We start from the raw sequence: 11,298 nt of genomic DNA on the forward strand, positions 1-11,298 counted from the left end.
CCCCCACCCAACCGCCGCCGCTTCGGGCTCCTCGTCTCAAAAACAACAGCGGCAGCGCCGCCAGCTCCGCGCTCTGCCGCTGCCCGGGCCGCGCGGGCGGGACTCGGACCCGCCGCTCTCGGTCCCGCGCGGAGCTGCGGGGAGCGACGCGCCGAGCACCAGGGAGGCATCGCGGGGACGGCCGTCCGCACGCCCGGCGTCCCCGCACCTCTCCGTCCTGGGGGCAACCCGCGCACTCCTGCCTCCGCGGCCCCCAGGTGAGTACTCCACCGCGCGAGCGCAGAAGCTGGACCACCTCCAGGGACCCGGGCCTCTGGGGACACTCCCCCCTCGTCTCGCTCGGGCCAGGTGCGCCCAGGGCGGGAGGGCCAGCGGAGCAGGTGGAGGCGTGGGGGCGGGAGCCCACCGGGTGCTCCTTCTGCCCGCAGCCCTCAAACTCGGAGGCCCAGCAGGGGAGGGCCGGGCTGGGGGCAGGCAGGGTGTCTGGGCCCAGGACCCGGTGGGGACGGTGAGAATTCCTCAGTCGAGTATGCATGTCTGGGATTCAAGAATGAATCGGAAGCCACCGGAAGCGCTGGCCCCCGTGCCCTTCCAGGACTAGGGCTCTGCCAGGTTGCAGGACTTGGAGCTGCTGCAGAGTCAGCCTGAGCCTGAAAGGGGTCCAGCCGGCGATTTGGGGTCTCTGGAGCCTGGGGGACCTCCTGGTCGTGCCCCTCCCCTGTGTGGTGCAGTGAGACCAGCCGCGCCTTCCCGGGCTTACATTCCGACCCCCGTGCCCTTGATCACAAAAGAGGTGAACCGGCCACAGCGAGGGAGCTAACCCGAGACCCCCGGGTCCTGGCAGAGGCACCTTGAGGGCTAGGGGCGCATGGCCGATGGTACCCCAGAGTAAAAGCCCCACAGAGCCAGGCTTGGCAGGAGCCAGCGACGGTGCAGCGCTGGGCCCTGGGCCTCCTCAGCCCGCGGCCGCTTCCCTGCTGGGATGGGAACCCCAACAGAGCTCCCACTGCTTGGGGGTGTCCACGCTTGTCTCCCGCGTTCACTGCCCTGTACGGAGAAGGCGCGCTGCCCGGCTCTGGTTCTCACTGACAGTCTTTTCCGCTGTTTCCTGCCCTTAGGTGAGTGTCTCCCGCGGTAGCAGCACTGAGTGTCCGGGCACCCCAACCCCAGTTCCCTCCGTCCTTCCGAGGGCCTCTCGCCCGCTCCCTCCCCAAACACCCTGACCATCTTTTCCCGTGGGCTGAGCGCAGTACAGTTGGGCTCGGAGGGCACCTGGGCCTTGCTGCCCGGCTGTCCGCGACTCGGTGGGGAGTGTGCCCATGGGGGACTAGGGCATTGCTGCAGGCCCTAGCCAGCTCAGGGCCCATTCCTCCCCAGGGTGGGGAGGGTGGTCACTGACAGAGGCAGGAGGGAAGGGAGCTGGAACCCCGGAGCTCTGGACCTGCCCACCTGACTCAGCCAAGGCAGGCTCAAACCGGTGGGCCTAACCTGGCTGGAGCTGCTGGCCAGAGAGAACACAAGGTCACCCTCGTGCCTCAGCACCCTAGGGTCCCCTTGCAGGGAGCCTCCCAACGAGGTTAGGTATGAGGCCTGAGAGAATACAAGGGTGCCTGTGAAGGCTCCCACCTGCAGAGTGGGTCCCCACCTCACCCCTGAGCCCAGCCCAGCACTGGCTCCCCTGCCCTGGAAGCAGACCGTGATCCCAAGGTTAGGGGGGGCCCAGATTTCTCCTGACGCACCCCAGTTCACTCAGGCCCTCTGCCTGCTCCTTCCCTCAGCTCAGGAGGCGATTAATCTCCTCAGAGCCCTGGCCAGGCTGGGCCAGGATACCCTGCAGACTGTGGAACTGCCGCCTGCCAGGGCCTGGGGAAGGTGGGCAGGAGGCTACGGAGAAGGCCAGGCTGCACTCGCTTCCCTGCCGCCTGCTAGGACCCTTCGGGGCTGGGGGTGGGGCAGCGCATTCGGGCCAGCCTGGGGAGACGGCTCGGGAGAGCAAAGCTGACCCGGAGATAGCACCTCCATGTGCTGCAGCCCCTTAGCCGGCGCTCTCCAATCAGCCGACCAGCTCGAGGAGCCTGGACAGGCCATCCCCAAGGCCATGGCCCTGGCCAAAGTTGGGTCCTGGCCTGACCAGGCCCTGCCCCCGCGTGGCCAGACTTAGAATGGAGAGCGGGTCAGGCGTTGTCAGGAGCCCCAGCGAGAGAGAAAGGGTGAAGCAGGGAGAATCAGAGGCAGGTCCTCCCGGGGGCCCCCAGTTCAGCGTCCTGCCCGAGGACATTTGGGACTTAGGGGAACAGGTGTGGACGAGTGGAGCCCAGTTTTCATTTCGGTAATACTGAAAAGTTTAAGGGCAGTTTTCAAAGTGAGCCAAGCGATGGCAAGTCTTGTGGCCAATGCCGCCAAGGGGACCCCGCACCGGGGATGGGGGTGCTGCCCACCGCATCCCCAGTGACCGCCAGGCTCGTAGGAGGCTGCTGAGCTGTGTGGGTTGGCTGCATGGACCTGCCCTCCACTCTGAGTTTCAGAACCGACTTCAGTGCTGGGTCAGGGGACTGGAAAAGGGACTTTTACCACCAACTTCTGGGACACTGGGACCTGCTTCAGCTGGGGCTCTGCCCACTCCCAGCCTGTCCAGCACATAGGGCAGTGCAGCTGGACACCCATGATCAGGAGAACTCCTTTGGGAAAGGGCCAGGTTTGGGAGCGGGAGCAAAGCCAGTCCTGAAGTCCTGTAGTGAGCATTGTAGTGGCAACGAATGAGGCAGGTCCCTAACTCCGGGACTTTCGAGTAGCTCATAGGGAGTAAAACCGCACTGCCGCCGCCACGCACTCACTCCGGCTGAAGCATCCCTTTGCTTGGCCACGACCAGTGCTCCTAGCCAACTCATGGAGGCCCGGCCTCTGCAGTGGAGGTCTGCATTTCAAGGTCTGTATGCCTAGAGCAGCAGGGGCAGAGCCGGCCCAGCCCCCTTGCCTCGGCCCCGCAGGCCCCTAGGAGCTTGCTGCAGACTGCATGCTGGGCAGTGGGGATGGCCAGCCACCAATAAGGCAGAGGCACTGACCTGGCCAGGTCCTCCGCTTTTCTTACACGCTCCCCTCTGGGCTCCCTGAGCTCGGCTGCAGGCTGTCAGGCGCTCAGCCTCGGGCTCTATTAGCGTCCAGGTCAAGTCTGTTCACCTTATGGTTCCTGCTCAGAGAGACAGACACTGAGTAGCTAAGAGAATACAAGTTCTTCTCCCTTAGTTTACACATGGGCTCTTCTCCAAGACCCCGAGCTGCCCCAGAAGGGGTCTAGATCGCCAGTCCTTGTCCCAGCCCCACACACAAGGCACCGAGTCTGATGGAGATCGGGCCTCCCATCTGGGGTCGTTCTCCTGCCCTACGCTAGATGGAAACGTCTCCCAGATTTGAGCATCACAAAGCTGCATACTCAGGGACAAACCGGAGACCCAGCCGCAGAGGAGAAAACATGGTGCTTTTGGCGCCCAGCAAGGGACTCGTTGGGGACTGAACGCAGAGGACTTGGGGCAAATAGCTCGAGTGTTTGGTCAAGAATGGGGGTGGGAGCAGGGCACAGACAACCTCCAGGGCCATTTCCTCCCCGCGAGGCCGCCACACTGCAGCCTTTTTCCTTGGCACCACAGCTCTGCTCCAGACTGGGGCCACCAGGGCCTCCGTGGACTCTGGGTTACAACTGTGGGCCCCCTTTCGCCCCTCTTCCTGCCCCAGCCCCCGGGAAATTCACTGTGACCCAGGTCAATTTCAAGGACAGAACACAGGTTGCAGTCTCTGGCCCAGCGCGTTCCAAACCGTCGTGGCAAGGCTGTTCCCTAAGCCGCGCCGAGTGGAGGCCTCTGGGTGCCCATGCCCAGTCCCTGGATTTGGAGCGAGTCACAGAGGGAGCTGGGGACACTGCCAGCCCGGCCCTCCCAGGAATGGGGACCCCGCAGCTGATTTCCACCAGACCCCAGGCGTTTGGTGCTACTTCCTTCTCGGGCAGGCGGACATTGTCCCTGGAAGATGGGCGGCCTCCTGGGAAGGTCCCGAGGTTTCTCTGCCCACCTGCATTCTGGAGTCCTGGCTGGGGCGACTGTGTCTCAGGAGCGCGGGTCACTCTCCTGCGGTCACCTGGGACCTGCCACATGCATTTGGGGTGGGTGGTCATCGGGAGTGTTTTTGGTTTTGTTTTGATTTTTAATTTAAGAGATTGAGGCTGTGGGCCTGAACTCCCCGTTTGAGCCCGGGAGGGAGTTGGCGCCAGTATCCCGACCCAAACCTTTTCTCCAGGAGGCGCCGGTGAAGCCTGACGTCCCCTCCCCGGCGGCGTGCACAGTGGGTCCGAACCAAGCGACCGCCGAGCCGCAGGGCTCCAGCTGCAGCGCGCGGGCGGCCACTGCCGCGGGGAGCAATAAACGGAATTGGTTTCCCACGCTTTCCCCCTCCGTTCGAGAACCTTTAAAAATCCGCCAACGAATCCCGTGGTTCGGTTTGCGTTGATCCTGAGCGGTGCGCCCATCCCGTGCCCCCAGTAGCCAGCACCTTTCGGAGAGGGGACCCTGGCGCCACCCGCACCCCCAGGCCACCCGCCCCGCACGCCCGGAGCAGCTTCGCTCCCCCAGAGTCCTGGCCCTGCAGGGTCCGCAGAGCTGCGCGCGGCCGAGGTGGCACCGTGGCCTCTCCGGAACGCTGCCCGTGTGGACCCGGCCGCCGCCTCCTGCGCCCGGGGCTGCGCGCGGGCAGGGCCCTGGCAACAACGAAAACGGTTAACCGCGTCGCCTTTCCGGCGGTCAAGACCCGGGAGGCGCTGGGTGGGAGCCATTTCTTCGCGTCCCCACACGCCCCAGAGCCAAGGACCTCGGCCTGGCCGCCTGGTACCTGAGGAGACTCCCCAAATCGGCTTGCACACCTTTCTGTGCAAAGGGCCCTCCTTCCGTCTGCTAGGCTGCGGTCCCTGGCCCCCACTCCCCCGCCGACCCTCTTAGTTTGGAAACGAAATCTCTTCTTTGCTCCTGAGAGCGCCACACCCAGCAGATGTGACCCTGGACAGGGAGCTGCGTGGATTTCTTCTCCAGCCTCAGTTTCCCCGCCTGTGAAATGGGGCCAGACCCTCCTGTGCCCCTCTCACGGGTTTGCGCGAGGTTGGAGGGAGAACGGACAGATGGAAAGCGCCAGGGGGTGCCGCTCACAGCCCACCCCTTGGGGCCACGTTTGCGCGGTGGGGTGCAGAGGTGGTGCCAGACCGGAAGCGGCGCGCCGTTGTTCTTGAGCAATCTCTGCCCATCCCTGCTCTTCGCGCCCGCCCCCCATCCGCACCATCCTCCAATTCCCCTCTCCCGGGCTCGGTGGAGGACCGTGGGGGTCCAGCTCCTCCCCGGAGCGGCTGGGCTCGCCCTGGGCAGAGCTCTCCGGCTCCTCTGGGGCCCAGGATGCAGAGAGGTTTAACACACCAGGCTCCAACTCTAGAGTGGTCCACCCCGCACCCCATATCTTGCAGAGGGCGGGTGCTGGGGCTGCCAGGAAGGGAGGACGGGCGATGGAGGCCCTGGTCCCAGCTGAGCTTCTGGGGGCGGGGGTGGGCGGGAGCACACCGCGCGGACTGCGGCTTCCAGGTGCTGGGACTGCGTGTATCCAGCACGTCTGGGCGGGGCCCTCGGGTGTGACCGTGGGAGCTCAGGTGTCGTTTCCCCTTAAACTACTGTCCGGATTTTGACCGAGGGGGTGGGGTGGGGGGGCAAAGGCACTGCCCCTCGTGCACACGTGAGGGCCTCCTGCTTCCCGCATGTGTTTGTGTTGTGACCGCCCCCCTCCCGCCCGCTTCCAGGGCAAGCAGACAGCTGGGGTGGTGAGGACAGAAGACGCCTTGCTTGCAGTCAGCTTTTTCCCCTTCCCGCTGAGACCCTGGGACAGCTCCCCCACCCAAGCTTCCTGGGTGCCCCAATTTCTTAATGTGTAATATGGAGGCAGACAAGACAGGGGTTATTGTGGGGATGGCAGCATACAGGGGTGGGCCTGTGTTTCTTGGGAGCTCTGACGGTTGCTGGCGCTAGGACTGTTAGTGGCAGGGTCTGGGCTCCCTCTGGCCCCTCCTCCCCCAGAGGCAAGGCCTGGCCCTGGAGGCTCTGAGTGAACCCATGGAGGGCAGTGACCCTCTCCCTGGCTGGACACAAAGGGCAAGTCAGCCAGCATGAGGACAGGGCCCCTGGAGCTGTCAGGCACCCACTGCCAGGCCACCCTCTTGGCCTGGGACTGCCCTGGCCTTGCCTGGTCAGGGTGGAGGGTCAGCTGGTCTCTTGGCACCTGCAGCTGGTGCTTCTCACAGGTCCACCACTGTCCTCTGGGGGGCCCGAAGCTCTTGGATCATGCTGCAGACCTAGCATTCATTCATTCATTCATTCATTCATTCGCACATGGCAGAGTCCCCAGTGAGGCCCCATTAAGGCCCAGTGTTGCTGGAACTAACAGTCTCCTGGTGCGGGCTGGCCACGGAGGGTGTTTCCTCCAGCAGACCTAGAACCTCCAGGGTGTCTGACCACTCCAAAGCCACAGTGCCTGGCCCAAGCCTGGGAGCCTGCTTGAATGAATGGATGAATGAATGAGTCACGAAAGAATGAAGTGTGGAAAGTGACCCTGGAATCTCCGCAGCCTGGTTTCAGCCCGGAGGCAGACGGAAAGAGAAGAGAGACAACTTTATAGGACATTGCAGTGGAGGCAGCAGCCCTGTGCTGAGTGACCTGTCCCTCATCGGCCCCAACTTGCAAAGGGCTGCCTGTGTTCAGCAGCCAGTGCCAGCCCCACGTAAGGGGCCCAAGCAGCGAGCAAGCCGCCCAGGTCCCCTGCCGTGCGGGGCGCATTTGGATAAGGCAACCGATTTACTCAGAGGCCTCAGGGGGATGATGGAGGCAGGGGGCATGGTGGAAAGAGCACCCTTGGGAGAGAGCTTGTCTCTCCGTGAGGCTCCCTGGCCTGGAGTTATAGAGCCAGGTGGTGCTGGACTCCTGTGCCAGGCAGGGTGCTGGCCGTTGCCCGGCTTGGCTCCTACCCCTGGGATGCCTCACAGTGCCGTGTGACCCTCACAACAATCCCATTCAGTAGGAACTGCAATTGCTTCCACCTTACAAATGGGGAAACTGAGGCTCAGAGATGCAAGGCATGTCACAGAGGCAGGAGAGTGGGGTTCAGTGCCTGACTACAAAGCCCGGCTCCAGGTGACACAGGCAGCAAGACGATGCTCTCCAGGGTGTGCACGTGACAGAGAGAACACTGCAGAGGGGTGTCTGCCCGGGACACTTTCCCGGGGGCCATGTGGTACCAGAGACGTGAGCTCCAGAGTGCTCTGCTCTCCAGGTCAGCCCTGTGCTTCTGACAATAAATGAGACATTTATTTGCCTGTGTCCAGAAAGACAGCCATTTGGGGTCCCCAGCTCTCACTGGGGAGTCAGGCCCCCCGCTCAGGGCAGCCATCCCGGAACTGTTCTGGGGGCAGGCCCTGCAATCCAGCCAGTGGCTCTGGGGGCCTGGTGTGGAGCTAACACACCAAACAAGTCATGCTCAGCATCTGGGCTCCTAGTAAGGTATTTCCAATCATAGAATGTGTCATTTAAAAAATATATGTGTCAGTTAAGTGTGTACTGAGCCCGGACCACGTGGGACATAGTTGTTCGAATAAACACGAATAAGCCAGTTTTCACATTAGAGAAATAACAGTGTCTAGTAGAAATGCGGTGCTTTTAAAATAGGTTAATTAATAAACAGCAGGTAATTGTTCGTGGCACATCGTGGCAGAGGGTAATTTTCATTTTAGAGGATAGAAGGGCCAAATACCCCTCCCCACTCAGCTTTTTTGTGTAATAATCACCTTGGCTTCACCTCCGCCTTTAATTTTTACAGCTGGAGCTGTTTATCCTCGCTCCAACTTTCACTAAAAAGGAAAAACTATCACTTAAACAAAGCCATTGAAAACTCTGCATCATATGTGGGCTCCTTAACATAAATAAATCACACAAACCAAGATTTATGTTCTCCGAATGATGTCATTCATTGAAGGCTGCCTGCCCCATCGAACGCGCGCCGAGCGCGTTTCCTGTTGTGTGTGTGCTTTTTCGCAGAACTGGAAAAGCCGCCCTCGCATCCTTGCTGCTCGGCCTAGGTCTCTCCCTCGGTCAAGCCCGCAGAACCAGACCTAAACGGTGAACACCGTTTCAACCCCACAGGCTGCCTGTAAAGCGTTCGCCCTGGAGCTGCAGGATCCGAGGCTGAAGGACGGAACGCTTCCCCAAGAGCTCCTACAGACCCAGCAGAAATGGAAGGTCCTCTGGGTCCCTGAGACCCTACGATGAGTCCAGCTGTGGGCTATTCACACAAAGTGAAGGAGGAACAGGAAAATCGGCACCGATGCGGGGATGAGACGTGGCCTGGCCACACCACGGAAGGGTCCTGGCCATAAACCGGGATGGAACGCTGACACGGGCCACAACACGCGTGAACCTCAAAGACTGTCTTCTCAGTGAAAGAAGCCAGTCACAAAAGGCCACGCATTGCATGATTTGATTCACGTGAAATGTCCAGGATGGGCAAATCCATGGAGACAGATAGTAGATGAGTGATTGCCGGAGGCTGGGGGAGCGGGATGTGGGAGGTACTGCTCCATGGGTGCCCGCTCTCCTGGGAAGATGAAAAGGCTCTGGAATGAGATGGTGGGGACGGTTGCACGACACCGTGAATGTGTTAAACGCCGCTGAATTGTACGTTTAAAAATGGTCAGTGTTTGGGTATGTGAATTACATCTCAATAAATCTACCATTTAAAAAGCCACTACTGAGCATGCATGTTTAAACATCTTTTAAAGCTCTTTTAAAAATTTGGAAATGAGCATACAGCTCGATGAGTGTGTGAGACGCACGTGCACACGCTGACGGGTGTCACGAGGGCTCCGGCCTCAGCACCTCGGTGAAGGATGAACACGGGACCGTTTTCTTCAAAGCCCTCTGTGCAGCCTCCCCCCCTAAGCACATCCCCGTGCCACCAGCCCAGAAGTGACCACCACCCAGGTTCTGTGTTAACTGTCTCCTGTTTTATCACCTAATACCGATGTCTAAAATGTGAGTCTAGCTGTAGGAACTTTCTCAAGTTGAAATGCATGAGGAACATGAACACCGCCACTGGTGGGTCAATGAAATGAGGTCTATCCACACCACGGGATGGTATTTGGCGCCAAAAAGGAATGACGTTCTGACACATGTTACAACACGGTTAAGCCTTGCGAACGTGAAAGAAGCCAGACGTTAAATGGCACATATTGTGACACGATTTATACGAAGTGTCCAGAACAGGCAAATCCACAGGGACAGAATGCAGACTGGTGGTTGCCTAGCTGTGGAAGGAAAGGCAGAGGTGGCTTGGGCAGGTGAATGTTTTAAGAGGTGATGAGCCAGACCACAGTCCCGCGCCAACCCTGGGAGTGTCGACGGGAGACCTTTGGTTGGAAGCCAGCAGGAAATAGGGCTGACCGAGGTTAGGCGTCCAGTGGATTGCAGTGTGGCCTTTATTCATCCAAGTGGCACACATTCATTGCACACCTAGTATGTGCCAGCACGGCCATAAGCAAAAGCCCCCCCCCCACCTCTTACAGAGCTCACTTACTCTTGGGGAGGTCGCTAAGCAAGATACACGAGAACACTGCACAGCGTGTTAGAAGGTTGTCCACGCTGTGGAGAGCAGGAGGGAAGAGAGAGGAGGGGTCTGGGGTGAGGAGGGTACCATTTTCAATAGGGTGGCCAGGCACGACCTCTGTGAGGTGGTGACATTTAAACAGAGACGTGAAGTCGTGAGGAGGAGCCATGTGCACACCTGGGGAACAGCATTTGGGCAGAGGGAACAGCCAGTACAGAGGCCCTGAGGTGAAAAATGGCCAGTGTGGCTGGAGCAGAGGGATGGAAGGAGAAAAGAGCAGGAAAGCAGTGCAGAGGGGCAGTGGGTGGGGGGGTGCAAATTAAGGTTGCAGATGGAATTAAGATGGCGAATCAGCTGACCTTGAGATAGGGAGCGTATTCTGGAATATATGGTGGGCCCAACGCCCTCACAAAGGCCCTTAAATGTGGTAGAGGAGGCAGAAAGATTCAACTGCCTTGCCGGCTTCAACCCCGAAAGGAAACCATGAACCAAGGAATGCGGACAGCCTCCAGAAGCTGGAAGAGGCAAGAAAACGCATTCTAGACTCTAGAGAGGAAAGTACCTCTACTGATACCTTGATTTTAGCCCAGTGAGACCCTTTTTAAACAGGCCTTAGTGCTGTTTTAAGCCACTGAATTTGTGGTAATTTGTTACAGTGGCCACAGGAAACTCATAGGGGGTGGGGGCAGGAACTTCACACGTGCTCGATCGAGACAAGCCAGGTTAAGGTAAAAATCTGAGCCAGGCTCTCCCAAATTGAGACAAGGGAACAGTGACTGCAGGGCATTGATAACAGAGGTCCTCACAGCCGGCTCCCTACTCACGCTGCTCCAATACCGACCAGCTGCCCTGTACGTTCTGCCCATGGCCATCCTCCTAGGGTCTTGGTTGTTATCCTCTGGGAAAATTCCTTTGGCTCTCCTGCTCCCTAGAGCCCATGTTTTCTTGGCTTAATTTCTCGTGTTTATGGAACACATCCTCTAGTAGCTTCTGGTAAACTAGGAGGTAAGTTCTTAGGCCTTCACTCACATGTCTGAAAATGGCTTTATTCTTCCATCCTCCCAGCATGATAGTTTGGCTGGATATAGAATTCTAGTTGGGACATGATTTTCATCCAGAATTTTAAGAGCCTTGCCCCATGGTTGCCCCTCACTTCCAGGGTAGCTGTTGAGAAGTCTGTGGGGTGTCTGTTTCCTTATGCTTTGTGTGTGACTTGCTTTTTCATCCTTGGAAACTTACAGAGTCTTTTCTTTGTCCCAAACGTTTTCCATTGTTTCACAGTGATGCACCCTGGAGTGAGTCTGTTTGCATCCACTGTGGGTCCTTTCAAACTGGAAGCTATGTCCTTCAGCTCTGGGGAATTTTATTGAAACACTTCCTTGCTGATTTCCTACCCTCTGTTTCCTCTGCTTTGTTTTTGGAAACTGATAGTATGACATTGTCTTCTGCCCACCTAGTCTGTGTGCCCTCCAAATAGCTTTGTTTAATCCCTGTCTTCTCTCCAACATCTGTTGATGTTTGGCTGTCTGCCCACGATTTGGAGGGGAGCATAAAGCTAGGTAGAAGATCTGAGAGTAAGGGGGTGGGGTTGTTGCCCCTGAGGTTCATGGAATGGTGATCCTGAGGGCC

At 59.0% G+C, this 11,298-nt stretch overlaps 1 protein-coding gene across 1 annotated transcript in view; it reads left to right on the plus strand.

The window, feature by feature from the left end:
• Positions 1–8,811, plus strand: part of LOC109391140 (translation initiation factor IF-2) — a 102,901-nt gene extending 94,090 nt beyond the window's left edge. The window contains exon 5 of the mRNA XM_019658435.1: positions 8,106–8,811. Coding sequence (XP_019513980.1) covers positions 8,106–8,190 — 85 coding nt within the window. The 3' untranslated portion in view covers positions 8,191–8,811. The remainder of the gene's footprint in view (positions 1–8,105) is intronic.
• The last annotated feature ends 2,487 nt before the right edge of the window (positions 8,812–11,298 follow it).

Source organism: Hipposideros armiger, unplaced genomic scaffold (assembly GCF_001890085.2).
Source record: "Hipposideros armiger isolate ML-2016 unplaced genomic scaffold, ASM189008v1 scaffold_284, whole genome shotgun sequence".
Taxonomy (NCBI): Eukaryota; Metazoa; Chordata; class Mammalia; order Chiroptera; family Hipposideridae; genus Hipposideros; species Hipposideros armiger.